Genomic DNA, 22158 nt, shown 5'->3' with positions numbered 1-22158 from the left:
ACTGTAAAAGATCCCTTTACGGGATAAGTCCCCCATTATATATTAAATCTTTTAATGTATTCAGTATGAATTATGTACAATAAAGATTTTGCAATACAATGGATGGAACTTATCAATCTGAGGTAGAAATGTTAATTTATAACTCAAATCAGTATTTATAATATACAAGATGGAATCGAAATCATTCTACCAATGAATCTGAATGACTTTCTCAAAGGAACATAGATCGATAAATGAAAATAGAAAATTTGAGCCACCCATGTTAATGTGGTGCGTTCAGTTGTTAGGTGCGTTTAGTTGTTGTTTCTGATTTACGTACAGCTAACGACTATATTTTCTTTTTGTGTATAATACATAATAGTAAGGCGCCTGAATTGATAACCACATTTTACAGATCTTAATATTATTTATTCTTGTTTGATAGTAGACATTTTAATCATTACATCATATTAACGCATTTAAAGGAAGTTTACAGATAGATAAAATGCTTTTTAGATTATTTTAACCAACTTTCAAGTAGATAAACCGTATTAGTTTCCATATAGCTTTTATTTAATTTTAAAACATATTTTTGAAACAGAACAAGACAACCTAAAAACATAAATGTTAATATCATTTATTTTTAAATAAATTTTGCTCGACAGATATTTCAAGTTTACAGAAAAATAATAGATATTAACTAGAGATATAATAGGTGTTGTGCTGTTTTTTTTAATTATGGATAGAGTAGATGTTTTGTAACTTTTTTCTAAAATCTATAATTAATTTTTATGTAGTCGTTGATATACCAATTATGCAAAATTCTATTAAGTAATCAGTCGGTCTTTAGAAATTTTGCTTCGAATGATAAGCATGCAGTCATGCAAAAATTTAGCTATGGAAGTCTTCAGAAAATTTTATCTTGAATCTTTAAATTAATATGCATAATTATATAAATTTTTGTTATAAATATCTTACACTTTTTTCCAGTAATAGGTAAAATATAAACGATATTTTAATATATTATTATTTAGGAGGACTTTAGACATCATAATGTATTATTTGATTTTCATGATGTCTATAAGTGATGGTTACGACTTTTTATCACATGGGCCATCAGCTTGTTTAAAATTATAAGTATCCTAAAAAGATCTAAATAATAATAAATCTAATTATAAGCAGGTAATAATAACGTAAGTGAGAAATAATAATAAAGTAATTCAAATGATTAATAATTTATTATTCAGACTTGGTTGGCAGTCATTATTTTTTTGATATTTTCTTTACAACTTAACGACGCAGGTAGTAAGCGGCGTATGGGGAGGCATAGGTGTACGCGGAGTAGGCTGCAACAGGAGCGGTGTATGCGACGGGAGCGGTGTACGCGGCCGCCACAGGTGCTGTGTACGCCGCCGCTACGGGGGCGGTGTATGCCACCGGGGCGAGTACTCCGGGTTTGGCGGCAGCGAGGGCCATGAAGCAGGCGAAGATGAACTGAAATAATAAAATTATATTGTATTGTAGATATTATATTGTATACTCAATTTTTTTTAGAATATATTCAAAACCAACATGTCGAGATTCTTATACCATCTCTTGAACTCGTTAGTGTAAACGAAAATGTTTGTTATCAGTAGTTATGTCGGTAATCATTATTTAAATTATAAATGTGATAGTTTAGTTTGATAATAAATACAAGATTTTCAGTATTGGCTGGGAACAAATTCATTAATTCACAATACTAAATGTTCACACTAGTTTACTCAGTTGATAAAATAAACTTGTAAATTTGTGGCATGTTATAACATATTCCAGTTATAAAATATATTTTCTATGACATTCTGGAACATATTAAAAATTATAAATTAAAGTGATTTCACTTCCACTTCAAAGAGCATTTATATTTTTAATTAATATTAATTAGTTATTAATATTCAAAAATCTTACCAGCTTGAACATTTTGTTTAAGTAGTTAAGTAAGTTAGCACAAACAAACGAATTCAGCGATGGTTTGAATGTGATGTTGAGTCGCATTTCGGTCCATTTTATACTAAACGTTTGTTGAGGAATCACTGTGAAGAAACAGCCTTGCAGTTTATGCTTGGAATATCAAGTGATATCGTTGATCAGAGTGGTTTTATTGTTGTCAAGCATGTAAAGCAATAACAATAGTAATCGTTTAAATTAGTTTTATTCCTTAAGCTAACCCGGAGTTAAAGTTTATTAATTTATTAAATGTTTATACATATTTAGCAAAAAAAAATATTTTCGATATCTCTAAGTAAATTGTCATTATTTATATAATTTATAAAATTTTATTAATACAACAATTTTAATAATTGTATAATAAAATTATAAATACTATGAATGACATGTAATTTTTACTAATATTAAAAAACAAAATAAATGAATAATTTTATTTACTTGAATATAGGTTATATATAACATTAGATGTATTTAATGTTAAAAACAGAATCTCTGTATTCAACCGTATAGCGGGCAAATATTTAATTTAGAACTTGTCCTAAAGAAATTATATTAAAATAGTCTTAATGTGAATAAAACATTTTTCAGTAAACCAATTGTAAAGTTTCTCATAAAATTTTTTGCTTGTCAGGCTCTGTATTTATTATTTGAAAGGGAGTTTATTTGTTACCTCTTGGCGTCTTAATGGCTTAATCGATTATTATAAAATTTGGCATAAACATACTAAATACATATAAAACAAAAAAAGAAATAGGCTATTTTTATATTCCGGTCATTAAACATATTCTGGTCATGGGGACGAAGTCGCAAGTAAAAGCTAACAAATTAATTAATGATCTATAAGTTATCAGACCCTCTGTCTATGTTTATAACTATAAAGTCCTTGTACCGACATATTATTTTGGACTGCAATAGCTACTGATTGTCCTCCTGTTGGATATGGCTGATGATGACAATATTTGATATATTCCATGATTTGAAATTAAAATAAGGGTAAGTATAAGAAATAAGATTTATAGATAAAGCTTTTTATACTCTTAATTTACTTTAGAAGTATTTATTTCATTTGAAAACTGGAAATTATCCATCGACAAATATAGATATATGTACATAAGTAACATAATTTTTATTAAATATATTTTTAAGACGTACAAAAGAAAGAATAAGCTTAAAGAAATATATTATTTAGGGCACTTATTTTCCTTAGCACCCAAAATTTTTTTATATATTTCATAAAATAAATTATTAACGTAATAAAGCATAGCAAGGAAAAAAGTTATGTAATTTTTTTTATTTTTTAAGTAACATACACAGAAATAGAAACATGTTAACTATTTTTATGCGCATTCAAAGTAATTAACACCTGTGTTTTATGTACGTATCATGATTTAATCGATTAATAATTACAATCAATTTGAGTAACGGGTTAATTTTTAATCAACTTCGTACGAATTGGGCTGGTATAAAAGATATGGAGAAGTAGTTCCAATACTATCGGTTATTAAACAAGATGCTTCTGAAAACAGTGAGTACTCACCACATTTTAAATTTATTGTTTAGAATTTATATAATACACAAGTAAACAATTAAGTCACAAATTGTAGTAAAAATTAGCAGATTATTATAAACCTCATTAAAAATTCTCAATTTAAAAACATAATATTATTAAGTATCTGTACTTCAATTGTTTTAAATGTGTTAAAAACTTTACAAATAAATTAAATAATAAATATACGAGTATATTAAACCGGCACTTAATTAAACATATTAAGTCATGAAAGAATAGATATTACCATACTAAAATGATAGACTAATAGTCATGTGCATGTGTTAAAACACTATTGTTTTTTTTTTACATATTTAAATTTGTTTTTTGTTTGCATATAATATCAACTAATTTATATCAACAATTTATCGTCTTGTTGTAAAAATTATTTTACGATACCAAAATCAAACTCGGTAAAAACACAATACAAAACACCAGTCTGTTTAATAAAAATTTAATTCAAATACGTTTGTACTATATTCAGTAATATCAATAAGTAAACATTGTAACATTAATTTGTATAGAGAACCTAATACAAAAAAGGCTACGTCCAATACATATATGAGTTTGAAATTTGGGGAGAGATTCAACGAAGGTTTTCTTGCCAAACGTCATTGATATTCTAATAAAAATATCAGGTCAACTTATTAGTTTCTTCTTATATCACAGAAAAATCGGAAGCACAGAAGACATTAACATTCAACTTTATTATTGTACTGGTTATGAAGTAAAATAAAAAAAATCAACATTAATAAACAATTATGAAAACTCTCAGAAAAAGCAATTTTACTATATACATCAAGTTTATCTAAGATTAGAAGTAGAAAAGAAATTAAAGTTTTATTTAATTTCCGATCACTCCTTAAGAATAAACAATAGAATTAATAAGATAAGAAGTTCATGCTAGTCAAAAGATAATAATGCAAACTTTATTAATTTTATATTTCAGTGGCTTGTACTACTTATTGTAACCTTGTTTACAATATCATCTAGTAGCGGATACCATCGACAGAGAGTTCGTCGTCCGATCGTCATAGTTAAAAAACTCATACCACAACACCGGGCTAGAATTTCAATAGGATGACACCGAAATTAAGCAAATATGTCAAAATATATAATTTTATACAATTAAATAATTAACAATTTAAACAATTTTCATTTTTTTTATTATCACTTTTATGAGAACAATGTGGTAAGATAAAATTTGTATATCTATCTCCCCTGTTATATATACCTATTATCTATTTGCTTACTTCTGCCATAAGGCATTCGTAATTTTAATTCAATTAACTAAGTCTATGATAGAATAAAAAAAGATAGAATTTCTGAATTCTCAGAATTAGCGACGCATGTCAGATCTGTCTGCAGCAAAGTAGATATTTTCTTTGTTCTTCACAATATTATTAAACGTCAGTTACCACTTTAGCGGCTGAATTATGTAAATCAAATTGCTACCCATTCTTGTTTCAAACATATGGACACTATAGTTTAATTTTTCTATAAGGAATGTAATATTTGATTAGTTTCGGTTACAAGCCAAGTTATATAATCTACAAATAAAGCTATCTATAATCCAAAAATTGTCAGTTTCAAAATAGAATTGTTGTAATAAACTGGCAAGAGTGCATCGGTCATTATAGTACAGTGAAGTTGTATTAGAAAAAATAGTTTAAATTATTGAGATTTATTTCAATGCACGTGCACGTGTATTTCATTGAAATAAATCTCAGTTAGAGCATAATCAGAGTTATAGCGTTTACAAAGGATTTCTGCATTAGTCTTCTCATCCTCTTTTCTAAATATAACCAAGATTTGTACAGGAGAAATGATAAACAGAAGAGAAAGTGATATCTTATATATCTATAGTTCTACTTAATATTTAATTTCAATTGAATTTCTAATAATCGGGAGAAAAGGTAACTAACCTTTCTTATAGTGAATTAATAAAAGTGACTTTTTTATTTTGTCTCTGACCGCAATGTAGAAAATTTCTTAAAAAACTTAAGCACTCGAAATATGGCTTGTCTAAGCGGGCCATCTCCGCTACCATTACGATAAAATAAAGTGAACCTATGGCCTAACACCACAGGAGAAGAGGCGAAGGATCGTAAACTTATATGAGTTCAGCATTATCGACCCATCTTCCCCGAGACAAATGGGTCCAAGACGGATTTTCCAACGTTAAAAAAATAGGAAATTCCATTTTCAAAATTATGTATTTTGATGTTTTGAATCCGTTTTGGGCCCTTGATCTTATAATGTGTACCAGTCCCGGCAAGGCCGCACGTGATTATAATAAAAATGATCTGTTAAGAGGATAATTCGTCATGTTATCCGGGTTTGGCTCCATACACGACAATAAGCAAGGTATAACACATCATATAAAATGTGATGTTCAGTTAGAAACGTCACTGTAATAGGTTGTCTTTACTTAACTATCTACGTGTCACAAACTCATTAATTTAGCAACCATGTTCAAATATGTAAGTACTTAATTTTTATTTTTCATATATTCTATATATTTCTATTACAATTTTAATTAAAACCTTACTTTTTTTTAATTAAATGTAGATTATTTAGTTCTTAATTTTAAATGCAGATTTATTGATCTTTCGACTATAAATTCTATTCATTGAAATATAACTAAACAATGAGTTTAAATTTTATGGAATTATTTGTAATATTAAATTTGTAGTTATTTTACAAGTAAAATCACAGACTGTTATATTTTACCATCGTAAATAAAATACATTAATATTTATAGTTACTTATGATTAATATTAGTCCCTGATAAATTAAATTACTTTTAAATTTGAGTTGTAATGTCTAAATAGTTAATAGATTTGTTTTCAATACAAAAAGACTGCATCAAAATCGTAAAAAATAATATAGAACCAATACGAGATTACAAAATTTATTGATTGAATCATAAAAATCACTAAAAAATAGTCAAAGTGGGAACCTCCTCTTTTTTTAAATATTTTTTGTTAAATATAGAAAAACAAAGTAACTGGCCTATGATGGAATATATTAACTATCATTCAAACGAGTAAAATAATCAGAATCTATACATGATTTATTTAAATATATATATAAAAATATTATATTTAAAAATCTGTAAATCTATAAAATCCGTGAAAGTAATTACAAGTGTATTCTAATTTCTATTCTAAAAAAGTGCTATATATTTTTTTATCTTCCAGTTGTTATTCGCTGCTATCTTGGCTTTTGCTTCGGCGAAACCTCTCCTGGTGTACCCTGAAGTGGCAGCATACACTGCACCCGTAGCGGCGGCATACACAGCACCGGTGGCGTACTCAGTGTACAACGAGTACCCCATTGCGTACTCCGCATACAGTTATGCTTCACCGTATACGTATTACGTACGTTGAATACGCTTGTAACCATCTACGTTGATAATGTTAAGTGATCCATCGAATGAATACATCTAAATTATATATTTATTGAATATACATTTCGAAAAATACACCAATTTTGTTTTTTTTTTTCGTGCTTATTATTTTAAATAGTACTTATATACTATTTATATACCAGAGGGAGACTTTGTACAAAAGTCGATTGCTTGGGCACCTCTGTCCCATTCGTGTTTCTACCGTGAAGCTTATATACTATTTATATACTATTGTCATTTCTGACAAATGTTTCGACTTCATCTGTAAGTCTTATTGCCTAGCACATACTTTTAAAAAATTTACATAAATTCTAAAAAATATAAATTTGCAGTCGTGACAATTTCACTTTTTCTGTACAGACCGAAAAAAAAATATTGTGACACGAATTTTTAAAATTGTATACATACGTATACAATTTTAAAAACTCGTAAACTTTTCTTGAATTCAAATATATTTTTGTCTCTGTATTTTCCATTCTCGAGAAATGAGATATTTTTATTATTAAGGTAACATTAAGTTTAATAATAAAAATAGTTAATTCTATTTAACATAACTATTCAGACCACTCAATATAACTATTCAGGATTACCTCCATATTGATATTATCGTATAAGATTTAGTATCGGCGAATATGCAATATACAGAAAAACTTGTATATTTAGTTCATGTTATACTGTATATATACTGTCTTAAAAGTTTTTATACGTCTAATAAATAAATAAAAAACAAATTATGTTAAGCGTACGTTATTAAATTTTTTATTAAAGACCTGCACATGAGCTACATAAATTGAATATTTATTAAAGTACAAAATATAAACTATTACCATTACTGAGTCATGAAATTACTTCGAGTAAGATGTAATTCTTGTAACTGCCAGTATTATAATGTATTATATAATAACAAGTCAATGTCATTTTTAAATTATTTTGAGAATTAATTATTTATTTTGACGACCTTGGTGATACAGCAGCAGCACCTTCTACAGTTGCCAATTCGACCCCTGCTTAATACAATCATTTGTCATGTTACTCATCGTCATTAATGATGACAATGACGATGTGTTATTCATGTAATGATATGATGATGTGTTATTCATGATATATATGTTTGAATTAGTCTGGGTATTTATATAACTAGTAGTAGTAATCAAACCCGGCTTCACACGCGTTAATAGATTTTCGAAATTAATTTAATGTTAAATTTATTTATTTATTCATTAGTACATAACGGACTTAATGCTAAAAGCTATCTTAGCTTTATTTAAAGCTAAAATCTAATTTATGTTACCTGAGGAGAAATTTAAAAAATCAGGTAGGTGGTTTTTTTTATTTTATCCATTACAAGCAAACAATCAAATCTCTTTTTAATATATTTATATATTTATTTTTATATAGGATTACCAACATAAGATACAGCTAAATATTTTAATACAACACACTGGTAGATCAGATCTTACTGTTCTTACATTTATAATCAACCAAAGCATGCTTTGTGTTTGATAAACATTAAAATATAATTAAATTATTAAATGTCATCATATGAGTAAAGATATTAATAATATGAATAATAATATAGAAAAAAACATATCAAATTATTTATTGACGTTCTAAATTCATTTGTATATTTTGTAGCTATGTTATTATCAATTGATAATTCTTTCAACAATCGATGAGGTTTACTTCCATGTTAATAACATATTAATTTTATGACGATAATAATTTAAATTTTTACGAAACTATAACCATTTTTTTATGCAGAGCAAAAAACTTCGTACAGTAACACAATTCTGCCGTCTTAATTAAAATATATTTAATCTAATATCTCTACACAATTTCATGTCATGCATCAGTATGTTTTATTACAATTGAAGCTGCTGTTTTTATATGATGCTCATGGGACTGCTCATAAACATGAGCCGACGGTTACTTTCCATTAGATAGACCTGGGCCGTGGGTGTTAAGCTTGTTTCATATTTTGATGACCTACGAGGCGCAGCGGTGATCACGTTGCTTTACGTAAACAACTGCAAAACCATGTGGCACTTATTATTACTATGTTCTAAGTTTCATAAAAAAGCTAAAAATTTTGAATTCGTGAACAACATACGAATGCTGTAAATTGAATAAAAGCTTACGACATAATATTATAACGTCCTTATGACGCCTGAACGACGTTGCGTCGTCACTAGAACACAGAACACGTGATGCCGTGGGCGAGTTCACGTGTTTGAAAACCATTTACTACTTCAATAATATACAAGTAATCGTTATTGGCTATAAGAAATGATCGAGTCAAATTAAACCTTTTTTTCCGATAAATATCGGCAAAATAATAATAAATAATAAGATAAATAAATAATAATATGTAATGTTATAATTTAAATAATTTATTTATATTTAAAAAATACAACATTTGATAATGTACTTAATATTTCAGTCCGCTTTTTTGTACTAAAGATTTTTTGTAAAATGACCACTTTACAAAAAAACTTAAAAAGCAGTTTCTTAAAGTGGGGTCCACAGACCCGTTAGGGGTCCGTAACATATGTAATGTTAAAATAAATTACCAGTGGTTCATCACATTCAATCATCGTTATAAGTTCAATCCTATACAATACCAATATTATTAATTTTAATATCCAACTAATTCTCCGGTAATGGAAAATGCCGCTAACATATCATCTAAATCTAGAGTTGGTTTTGATTCTAACATGATATGCAAAGTATGTGCAAGTTTGTCTATAACAAACTTTATACTTCAGTACTTGGACGTGATCTATTTTCGTAAATGAGTACATATTATATCAGAAAACCCGTGGATTCATTATCTTGAAATCTCGTTACCTAAAAACAGTTTTTATCAATACTATCTTACCTATCTTTAATTCAGGCTGACTAAGTTACGTTAACAATTTTTATGCAAAAATTCATACACCTAGAATCTATATACTCCTTATATAATTTTTTTCACAAAGTTCCTAATGTAACTAGAGGAGATTGCATAAATATCTAATAAATATTGTCTAGTGATTGTATATATATGGAATCTTAGACTCAGTGTTTTTAATGCGAGTTCCTTCTGTACTTATATTTATCCACAAATTTACATATATAACTAGATACAAATAAGTATATAATACAAATACATAGGCTTATATGCGTGTATGTAATGTATAAAAGTACCTTCAACAATAATATCAAATTGCATAGGTTTAGTGTGGTACTCGTAACTGTGACATTGTCTCTGTCGTTGTAATTATAATGAACAATAGCATGAAGTGTTTTTTTTTACCTAATTATTGTTACAACTGTAATATTGTAAGTGTATATCTCATACCGAAAAATTTCAGAAAACCGTGACTTCAAGATGCCATACCCTTAATACGCTTATATTTAAATCGAAGCTGCAATCTATGAAAAAGGAAACGTTTCAATTGACGAATCAGCATGTGAAGTGTTACAAGGCATGTAAATATAATGGTTAAAATATAATGTATTGGTATTATTATTATTTTTAAATACACAATCAGGACTTAACTTTTAAGTCCCTATTGTGTATTTAAAAATATATGTAAACAACACGAAAGTTTAAAAAATATATATTCCTTTTCATTTTGGTAATATATATATATACATACATACGATATATATGAATGACGAATAAAGTCACAGGTAAAAATTAATATTTAATAAAGATTGATGATACTTACCACAGAAATTAACATATATCTTACAGTACTCATTATTTCAGATACAAAACAATCCAACAACCCAGACAAAACGGCACCACGTGCCGATCGACCAGTTTGTCTAGATACCTCTTTTGGAAGTAGGCGTAAGTACCTCAAAACTTGTTGCACTATACTTCGATACTTGCAGAACTAGGTACAAAATGCACTTTGATAGTACCAAAGATAATATTTGTATAATATATAGTACTTATAGTATATTTATTTATTTATTCATTAGTACAAATATGTGTACATGGCGGACTTAATGCTAAAAGCATTCTCTCCCAATCAACCATAGAGAAGTGTCAGAATACTCGTTTGCAATACTAGTGATTATTGATATACATACATACAATTTTTTTTATACAACTTTGAATGGCAAACAATCTAACAGCCCACCTGATAGAAAGTGGTAACCGTCGCCTATAGACTTGAGCAGTACTATAGACATAACAGAGTATACTATATATATAAACGAATTAATATAACAAATATACTTACACGTATATGACATATATTATATTATACACGAAATTGAGAATACTTAAACTTACTGCTCGGATAAAGTAAAAAAGTGAGAATGAACGTTTTTTTTAAAGACAGTTTAGCCGGTAGTCTCTTAATGGCATCAGTAAGCGCGTTCCAGAGTTATGAAGAATGTAGGAGAAAAGAATTTGAAGCGAAACCAGTTCGGTGAGAGGGGATAGACAGTTGAAGAGTATTACTGGAACGAAGGTTACGATCGTGAGTTTCAAAAAGGTACTGGAATTTATTGCTTAAATAGTTAGGAGACTAAATGTTTCGAAGAAGAGCATATATCTCCTTCATATCAAAGGGAGACTGTACAAAAGTCAATTGCTTGGGTATCTCTGTCCCATTCGTGTTTCAACCATGAAGTAGTTGTGTTTACAGGGTAGAGAGACTTAACACCTTAGTTCTCAGGAATGGCAACGTGTAGAGGGTATCATAGGCGAAACAGTACACTCTATTATGTCAATGGTACTGCTCATGTCTTTAGGCGCCGGCTACTATTTTCCATCAGGTGAGCCGTCAGATTTTCCATCAGGTGCGCGACCGCGAGTCCGATTGTTCTACAAATTGATATGAACATGTTGTCGATTCTATATAAATATCATTATATATAATCATATATATGCACAACTATATATATATATATATATATATATATATATATATATATATATATATATATATATATATATATATATATATATATATATATATATATACCACGCCCCGCCTAACGGGATGCGCTGGCGGAGCTCCAGTGAAGGGTGATAGCTCATCATGATGAATTCATCTGGAAATAACCATGATAGTTTTCAGAGGGAACCGCAAGGAGGTAGACCTGGTTGGGTATATTGCTAGCAATGGGATTCTCAGTCTTCATTACTGACAATCCCTTTCCCCCTATGCCTATGTATTCTATTTATTGTTTCTAAGCTAAAACAATAAATTTCCTACTAATATATTAAGTACAGTTAAACACCTAACTAAATCTTTGGTGTAAGAGTTTAGTGAAGTACTTACAACTTTTCAATAAGTCCATGAAAGTTTACACGCGTAAGTGTGTACTTACCTACATACCTAGTGGTCCTTATTGCGTCACTGGATGCTTTGTTCAGTTGAAACCAACACTGTTGTTTAGTTTTCCTTGAAAAAGCTTTTGAAGGCTGAAATATAGAATAGATAATATATTTACATAACTTCTTAGTCTGATAACATATCAAAAAAATTTTCCTTTTACTAATTATAACAATTACAAATTTTATTTGTTTGTTTATTGCCGATTAGGATATAAAATTACATAGACTTTTTTTATCCTGATCAATCGAGATATGTTATCCCGGTTATGTGGATGAATTCATGCTTATAAATATTATATCTAATGTGGTAAATTGGCCACCACATTTAGGCTTTGGTGATGTTTAAATAGGGATGCTGCTGCCGATTCCTCGACCACTAAATTCCCTTTGTCGCCTTTTACGACATTGAAACAAAAAGTAGGGGTGATCCATTCTATACCGGGACTACACGGCAACAGGGGGAAAGGGTTTGTTAGTAATGGGTTCTAACAATCCCAATGCTAATTATATACCCTATCAGGTCGACCTCCACGCAGTTTCCCCAGGAAAGGCGTCGTAGTGATCTTTTTAAAAAGAGTAATAATAATTATTAACGGTCAAATATATATTGCTTTTAAATTAAACAAGCAGCAACGTAGTTTTCAACTTCATAATTATATCCTGATTTTAACTTTTTCGAGTTACATGTTTTATGATTTATAAGAGATTGGAATTATTTTATTTTTAAATAATATTTACTCGGTGTAACTCGAAACATCGAGATTATTCAGATAAATATATATAATAGTTAACCTAAATAATCGCATTAATTCCCATTTCTTATTAACCATGTCCTGATTTATCTACAATATTCGCATATTCACAGTGACATGTGAGTCTACGTCGATATCAATATACACGTGGAGAAATCGTATACAAAACTATTATACAGAGAGAAATTGAAAATGATTCTGTTTACTTAGTGACAGGATACATGTGTATCAATTCAAAAAAACTCTGTTTCGATATTCTTTGACACCGCTTAACCGATATTAATTAAATTGATAACTATCGTGGGTCATACCGTATTGCAATTATTTACGTCGGCTTTATTGGCATTTTCAAATTGGAGGATGCCCAACTAATTTTGAACTAGATTCTTATCTAGTTCCAAACTAGCGAGGCATCCTTTATTTATCCATTAATAAAATTTTAATTAAATTTAATGAAATTTTGTGAATGTGATCGTTTTCTCCAATTTGAGAGATATAATGGATTGAACAAAAAGCGGTGAAGAGTAAAATAACGTACACCGGGTCAGCTAATCTATTTTTTTTATGGGTAAAAATGGTATGGTAACCCCGCCTGCGCTAATGGGATACGCTAGCGGAGCACCAGTGAAGGGTGATAGATGAGAATGAAAACAGGCCAGTTAGCATCATGTAGAATTCATCAGGAATTAACCATTATAGTTCTCAGAGAGAGCCGCGAGGAGGTCGACCTGGTTGTGTATATTGCTAGCAATGGGATTCTCAATCTCCATTACTAACAATCCCTTCCCCCCCAGCTAATCTATTGATAAATTATTTCAATATTAACATTTATAAGCATCATTATCATTTTAGTCGTTAACTGCTCACTGCTGATTATAAACCTTCCCCATAAAGGGAGTTTTGCCACCAATTTCTACGCTTGGCAGGCGGGTGGCAACCGCAGTTAGACTTAAAAGGGATGCTGCTGCTCATCCGTCTACCATTATGTTCCTTAGTTAAAGTGTTCTATGCTATGCCAGAACCACATAGAACATTTATAATAGAAGAATATAATATTATATAAAAAATATAAAGGAAGTATGAAACCAATTTTTCAATTTGACGGTAATATTCGTTCAGCAGACAAAGATATATCTACAATTAAGTTTCTACCGAGATGAAAATCCTTACTACTTGTTATGCATGAAGGTAAAAGCTAGTAAATTATACCTAAATAGAAAAGTAAGATAGTTTGTTACCTCTTAGCGGATTAGCCAATCGTTATGAAATTTTGTATACATGTGCTATATTTAGTACACAATAGCACGCGATGATGAAGGATATAGGTTACTTTTATCTTGGTAAAACGTATTCTGTTCACGCGGACAAAGTCGACGGTAATTGCTAGTAATATAATAATGTAAAGTTGAAATATATGAAATAATAAACGTGATGCGTGTAATTGCCTCAAGTGACAATGGAAGATGTCGAATGCAGGCCTCCTGACGTCAGTTTGAGAGTATCTTTGTTAGACATTATATAATACGAGTAGATAAACATCCTACACATTTTTACACGTAAACAAATAAGGCTTCGTAGTAGAAAGGATGCGTCCATATGTGATATTCTTACCCAAATGTTGAAAAAAAATTTTTTTAAGTATATTATATATATATATATATACATATAGTATATTATACGCAGGGATTTGATAGTTTTTAAAATAAGGTCACGTACCTATTTGGATATGATTTAATTAAATATAATGTAATGTAATTTGGTAATGCAAACATGACGTACGATTTATTTTCTCTCTTATTTTATAAGTAACATATAATACTTTTTGAATTAGGTTTTTTTTTTATAAATTTAACTTATTTCTTTGTCTTTTATTATTTGTACAGATAATATTTACAACTTAACAACTGATGCAGGCTAATATATATATATATATATATATATAAATAAACATTTTGATAACTTGTAAATTGAAGAAAACGTTCTATATTAATATTTTCAGCTCTTTGTATAAAATATATTAAATATTTCTTCAAGATTATATACAAAATCTTTGGCCGTGAATTCGCTCAGATAACCAAGATTATCTTGCTTGATCAGGATAAATCATGCCTATGTACTTCTCCATCCTAAATAGTAGATTTGTGCCATATTTTATGACGATTGTTTGAACCGTTAACATACATATAACAAGAGACAAGTAATAGATAAATTATAAATTACTAATGTTACATATAACAATTCTTTATACATACAATCTACACGTGTTGAAAATATACAAGTCGTTACAGCTTACTCAAATTGCATTGACGACAAATTTTCTGTTGTCTATAAAAAGGTCATGTCACCTTTAAGAACTTCAAAGGAAGGTACTTAATCTATTGTATAGGAGATTTATAATTTACTACAGGTAAAACTAAATTAACTGAATTTTACTACTATATCATAATGCTTACTTGCTTTGTAATTAATATCACTCTACTCTACTGTACAATTTTTGGATTATCGAGTATAAAACAATATTACTGAATTGAGTTCTAATTTTATCACGAATAATGTTCGGTTGCTATTTAAATTTATCGATATAACACCCTCATGAGTGATTATATAAGCGTTTGCCGAAACAATTGCTTTGTTTGAGCTTTTCGGACATAATTGTGTTGAACCTCATTGAAATCAATATTATCAAGTTAACAATTGTTTGTTATGATATATCAATAGTATGATGTAATGGCAATATTATGGAAGAAGTGTAGAGGAAAACAGTGAGATTTGACAGAGATACTAAAGCATATGGAAATATAATGCCATAAATATCCATGATGGTGCTTATGTTTGTCATGACAGTTCCCACTTTATATTAGCTAAAACGTAGCTAGTTGCCTTTCTAAGTTGCATAAAAAAGTGAATCTCTCTTGTTTAAAATATATTTAAAAAAAAAAGACTTAAAAATTACGAGTAAAATTTAAATTTGGAATTCAGCTTGTTTCCGTCAGATGACGGTGTAGTGATAGATTCCCAAAAGGAGTGAAATCTGGCTCAATTCACATCACGCCCCAACCAATGCCAAGAAGTCGCCGTGTATGTTAATATTGCGTCACAAACATTATCGGCCAGTATATAACGTTCTGGTGCAGTGCCAATCAGTACAATACCTGTGCTTTCGTCAACAACAGTACAATCAAACAAAATGATCAAGATTGTAAGTGATTTCAAAACATCTTTCTTTATAGGAATTAAGGGAGAAAACTCATTTTAAGATGCCTGCAATTCACCATTCTTCAATTCATATACTGATTTATACTTTGATAAAGTTTATAATCTTAATTTACTAAATAAATCTATCAGCAAACTAAGTTCAGAAAAATCAATTGGTTGGTCGTGAAATTTTTAAAATAATACAATAATTACAAATACCTCAGACTATCCCACTAACAAATAGAGTCGTAAGCATATTTATTGCTTCTTTACAATAATCATTTTCTTCGACTAATAATAAATAAGATGAAACTTTATTGTTTCAGGTGTTATGCCTTTCTGTTTTGGTGGCCGTCTGTGTCGCTAAACCTTCCGGCGCATTAGTCAGCGCCCCCTTAGTGGCTGCGGCTCCCGCTCCCATCGTGACTGCTACCAGTTCGCAATACTTCCACCGCATCACTAATGGTATAGCCGCGTACGTCGCCGCCCCAGCCGCATACGTCGCTCCCGCCGCTGCTGTTGCTGCCCCGTACGTTGCAGCTCCAGCGCCGATCGTTGCTGTTTAAAATGACTACTGACTGACTGACATGTGATAATTAAAAGCTATTTTTAACGCAACATTTTTTTTTTTCTTTAAGCCTTCCTCTAATTTTTTCTAAAATAGGTTAAAAGACAAAAATGCTCACTAGAAAGAAAGTTCCTTTTACAGATACAGATTATTTACGAATAGATGTTTCCCATGAGTTTATGCATGTAAATACTAATTTATATACTAATATAATGTATTTTGTATGCATCAAATTTCATTTATATCTGTTCAGTCATTTTACAAACATACTAAGATGGATTATTTATAAATTCTATTAGAATATATACTTTATATTACAAATTTCACTTTTGTAATACTTGTAAAATTTACAAAATTATAAGTACAATAAATCGGTTGTATTGTTCTGCAATCTTTTTAAAGCATCGTTTAGATAATAGTGTTGATTATAGTATATAAAACGTTGAGTACACAAAGTAAGTATGAAATAAATAAAATTTGCAATAGTTAATTATAAATAAAGTTTGCAAGGATTATCCTATAATTAAATTTACGCATTAATGTCGTAGCGGAGCCGACCATTTTATGTTACATTCCAAATTTTAAGGAACATGTAATTTAAACAGTGACCGTTTACCATCAAGCGGGCTGTATGATTGTTTGCTACCTTCGTGGTATAAACAAAAGTTTAACGAAAATTCATTACTATTGTTTATATCATATGTCTTCCTATTTATCAATATTGAAATAAAATAAAATCTAATGAAGAATTACAAGTACATATTTCTTAAGAACATATTTCTTAAAATTATCTACCTAATTGTGCTATTACAATTTAATTAAATATATATGAATACCAATAGGTGTTCGTATTAACTTTTACTAGCAATTTCGTCTGTGTAATCGCGATGTGTTTATTAATTAAGATAAAAAATAGCCCATGTCCTTATCCATCACGTATTGCTGTATATTAAACCATTAAGGTTAAGATAAAAAACAAAATTACATCTAAATGTATATGTACATGATATATAACGTATTTTTAGCGAAATTTTTAACTAAATGCAGATATACAGCTAAGGATACATATGGGACTTTTAAACGGTCAGGTCCTTCCTGAAAAATAATGTTTAGTAAACCTTAAATTACAAAGTAACGTATTGATAATGTAAAAAAGAAAAAAAACATATATATTGGAGCGAAATAAATAAGTAAAACACATACCTACACAATATAGTTATTTTTACGTCTTGAAGAACAACTAAAATTGAACATTTTTACGTAATTACACTTTTAATATTTTAACTCTTTTACTGCAATATAAAACATAACTACAAATAACATAATACAGAACAATCAGATATATTTTGTACAAGAAGTGATGGAAAAATATATCTACAGAATTTAAATAATAAATTTCTGAACATCTACGGAATAAAATTAAAATTACAACAAATACATGAATGTTTACTACTTCATTTCGTAAATAAATTTAGAACTTAACTAAGCACTAGTGTAATCATTTTCTTGTCTTGTTTTTGGAATTGCATTTTCTATCTTGACAGACACTAGTACGTAATTTTACGCACTACGTACTGACGTATGTTGTAATTTATACTACGTTTATGGGTTAAATCCTTAAGGTGCTAAAAGGTAACAACAAACTCAATTTCGCATTTATAATATAATTAACGATTTCTATCAAAATATATAAAATTTTTAATTCAATCTAAAGCAAAATAAATTGTAATTAAATATTATACTTGTTTTATTGAAGTTATTATCATTGAATTTAAAATAAGTATTATAAAATAGATTTTTATAATTCTTATTATACTTAGATATAGGCATGATTTAGATAATTATTCTTTATAATTAATTTATTTTATAATGTTGACAGGATAAAGTTTGGCAAATGTTTATAACGACAAAATGTATGGTAACCAATCGTTAAAAGAAGTACAATATAATATTTTATATTTATAGTAAACACCAATAACATAAATACAAAATTATTATTACTTACATCTAGAATAAATAATATATTTTGAAATAAAGCCGCAGTAATATTAAAATATAGATATACCTGTTAGATTTACAAAAGCAATAACTAAATTCAACCGGTAAATCTTTGCAATCTTGACAGGCGCTTACACAATACTGTAATAACTAGGCTGAACTTTTTTAACATAATTTTAATCCTCGACCAGACATTTGTATTTTGTATTCCAAAGTGTGATGATTTTGATTATATTGTAAACTAATATTATATAGAACAAAGATCTTCTTGTTTATAGTGAATGAACCCAGAAAATACCAGTTTTACATAGTAATCATGTATTATGGGCTATAATTTATATTGAAAAAATTTTTAGTAGTAAAGCAGTCTCATTGATAACGAATAAAATATTCCCTTCTATAGTTAACCATTAAATAATATAACATAGTAATAGTAGACTAATATTTTACTCTTTAGATACACATATCTAGTACCAATACCTTACTGTTATTATTGTGAAAAGAAATTGAAGTTATCACAACAATAAAATCTTCTAATAAGATCTTATGAAAATCCAAAGAATTTCAATTTTATCTTTTCACTAACATACACAGGAAATAGTAAAAATTTTGTTACACAGTCATATCTTCTATAAACCTAATTAAAAATCTTTTATTATTACATTACTACTAAAATTAAAATAAATTGCCAAAGCCCGCGTTACTATAGACAAAAACCATTTGTTTCATACAAATGGTTTTTGTCCAACCAATTCATTAACATAGCTGGATCTTTTATGATACATATTGATATTTTGGGAGGAGACGTATTATTAATATTTTTTTATGGATGATAATGGAATGGTAGCTCCGCCTTTACTAACGGTATACGCTGGCGGGGCACCAGTGAAGGATGATAGGTGAGAATGAAAAGGCAAGTCAGTTAGCCCACCGTGACAAATACACTTGGAATTAAGCACGATGATTTCCAGGGGGGACCACGTGGAGGTAGACATGACAAAGTATATTACTAGCAATGAGACTAGTAGTCTACATTACTAACAATCCGTCCCCCCTTATTAATAGTTGATCAGCATATGATTATTCATTTATTGCGTCAGTACTTTTAGTTAGTTGCACAGTTATTCCCTTAGTTTTGTAAATATAAGGTCAGTGTCGACTCTCATATAATTTTGTGATTAATATATACTTTATGGATTTCCCGCCATAATTTGTAAGACAATATACTTTTTAAAAAAAATGTTAAAATCTATTAAAATTGTGGATACGAAAATTATATTAATAGCTATATACAAGCAAAAGCAAGCGTTTTATTAACTGTATCTCTTTTGAGGAAACAATAAAAAGTTTTAATTCATTCAGTCTATAATCATCAACTTAACAAATATTGTTATAAAATATAAAAGTGGACAGTCAATCATTGTTGTCTTCTATAGTACCTACTTTTTTGTTATGTTTTTTTTATTATATTTCATCTTTAATATGTATGTTAGACTAAAATATATCTATCATATTAATATATATAATATTTTAAATAATATTTAATATCTTACTACATATAGATATACCCCAGTTTGTTAATTAAATACGAGCAATTGTCCGTAAGTGTCCCAGTATAGAATAGGCTACCCATTCCATTCCCGTAGGTATCATAGGAAACGACTAAAGGAACTTATGGTTGAGGGGTGGGCACCAGCGTCTCTCTTAAAACATCTCCAAAAACCTAACTGCGATTGCCAACCCGCCTGCCAAGGGTGGTAACTATTGGCAAAACTCTCTAATAGGAGAGGTCTATTATCAGCAGTAGACAGTTAACAGCTGATATGATGACGATGAACTGGATTGATTAGTTAGTTCATGCAATTGGCGTTTTTCATAATATGAATAATTCATAATTTTTTGTTAAAAATATTTCATAACGGAAATATAAAAAAAAAAATAAAAAAGTATAAATATTTATTTACATGAGGTATTTTTACATAATATTTACAAGTGCACAAAATTAACTAGTGTAAATTAATAATACTGCTGATACTAATACTACTGTCATACTCGAGGAGGCTTCGTAGTGGGCCTTATAAATGGTCTGAAAGTGGTGGGTTCAATATCTCGTGTAACGGGCCTTCCGTTATTTTGAGGAAATTGAGGAACGCCTAATTTGGCGCTTACTGGTGCTCGGTACATCACTATACGAGCTGGTCTTCTAACTGTCCTTATCCTGTAAGGCGATACTGACCTGACAATAATTTTGGTTGGCACGTACGTGTGTATATGTTTTATAATTGGTGCATGAGTGGGCTGTTTAATTGGTGGTGGAGATATATATTGTAAAGGTACTGGAACAACTTCGACGGATGTCTTTAGCTTCTGTGGTTTCGGTCGGGGAGGCGGTTGAGGGTACTGTGGTGGTGCATAATACTGTTTGAAGTTCACGTTCTCATTCGAAGGTAGCGCTTGAACAAAATTGTTATCTGAATTCGATGGAAGCTGTGTTGTAGTCTCGGGTGTTCTTACAGTTGTTTTAGTTTCAGTTCTTGTGGTCGGTTCGGTTGTTGATTCTTTTCTGTCTTCATCAGGTACATTGATAGGTGGTGATGGTGGTATAAACCCGATGGTCGGTGGAGGACCGAAAGGGTATGGTGGCAAAAGTATGGTGGCGACAGGAGCAGCAGCATGAGCCGTCGCTACGGCTATGGCGACGTTTGGTTGAATTGGTGCAGTAACTGTAGGTTCGACCGGTGCGACTGGTACGGCCGCGCTGGGGCTTGGTTGGATGAATACGGGCGGAGGCGAGGGCGCTACAGGAATAACCGGTTCTAGTACGGGAGGAGCTACCAAACGGTTAAAGGTTCTCTCGAAATATTGTGAGCTAGTCGCTGCGACAACAGGTCCATTCTGCACCGCGGGAACTGCAGCTACAGGCACGATTCCTGGATTATGTATGACTCCAGAACACTGTACGACTGTGTACAATGCTGACAAAACGATAACCTGAAAAGTAATTGCATTGATATATTTATATAATCTTAGAAGATACATAGTTAATATTTTTATGATATATTTTTTATAAAAATACCGTTCGTAACATAGTAGTGTCCCTTCGCCTGGCCTTTAATATAATAATGCGGGCGCTAGAATAAGGAGCCCTCGCTTATATATAGGTGTAACAAATTTTGCATCGTAGTGAGGCAATGGAGCGGGTGTCACTGAATACTTAACAGTACGCTGGTTAAGGACAATGGACCTTGATGACTACAAAAATCGTATTGAAAACGTCCAAGGAATAATAAAGACATGGCTGATTGTTGAGAAAGCACATAATAATATCCGGACAAGGTATATTGATAATTGACGTACTTGATAGTCGAAAATATGTGTTAT

General features: G+C 29.8%; 3 protein-coding genes and 1 long non-coding RNA gene across 4 annotated transcripts; 1 reads left to right on the top strand and 3 right to left on the bottom strand.

Annotated features, from left to right (window-relative positions):
* Window positions 1-1198: 1198 nt before the first annotated feature.
* LOC113521554 (pupal cuticle protein C1B-like) lies at window positions 1199-2018 on the bottom strand. Its single transcript, XM_026907112.3, has 2 exons — window positions 1927-2018; window positions 1199-1473 (listed from the first exon to the last, which is right to left on the bottom strand). The coding sequence occupies exons 1-2, from the start codon at window positions 2011-2013 to the stop codon at window positions 1270-1272; spliced, it is 291 nt and encodes a 96-aa protein (XP_026762913.2). The 5' UTR covers window positions 2014-2018; the 3' UTR covers window positions 1199-1269.
* Window positions 2019-8726: 6708 nt separating this feature from the next.
* LOC128201592 (uncharacterized) lies at window positions 8727-14487 on the bottom strand. Its single transcript, XR_008253315.1, has 3 exons — window positions 14255-14487; window positions 12258-12351; window positions 8727-8950 (listed from the first exon to the last, which is right to left on the bottom strand). It is a non-coding gene; the product is annotated as an uncharacterized LOC128201592 (long non-coding RNA).
* Window positions 14488-16067: 1580 nt separating this feature from the next.
* Window positions 16068-16829, top strand: LOC113512756 (uncharacterized). The gene is made up of 2 exons (XM_026896670.3): window positions 16068-16215; window positions 16538-16829. Exons 1-2 carry the CDS (start codon window positions 16204-16206, stop codon window positions 16775-16777), a joined length of 252 nt encoding a protein of 83 aa, XP_026752471.1. The 5' UTR covers window positions 16068-16203; the 3' UTR covers window positions 16778-16829.
* Window positions 16830-20754: 3925 nt separating this feature from the next.
* Window positions 20755-21913, bottom strand: LOC113512757 (uncharacterized). The gene is made up of 2 exons (XM_026896671.3): window positions 21854-21913; window positions 20755-21768 (listed from the first exon to the last, which is right to left on the bottom strand). The coding sequence occupies exons 1-2, from the start codon at window positions 21863-21865 to the stop codon at window positions 20824-20826; spliced, it is 957 nt and encodes a 318-aa protein (XP_026752472.3). The 5' UTR covers window positions 21866-21913; the 3' UTR covers window positions 20755-20823.
* Between the last annotated feature and the right edge of the window lie 245 nt (window positions 21914-22158).

Source organism: Galleria mellonella, unplaced genomic scaffold (genome assembly GCF_026898425.1).
Source record: "Galleria mellonella isolate WM207_F2 unplaced genomic scaffold, CSIRO_AGI_GalMel_v1 utg55, whole genome shotgun sequence".
NCBI classification, from domain to species: domain Eukaryota; kingdom Metazoa; phylum Arthropoda; class Insecta; order Lepidoptera; family Pyralidae; genus Galleria; species Galleria mellonella.
Note: the sequence above shows the minus strand (reverse complement) of the source record. Positions and strands in the feature narration are given on the sequence as shown.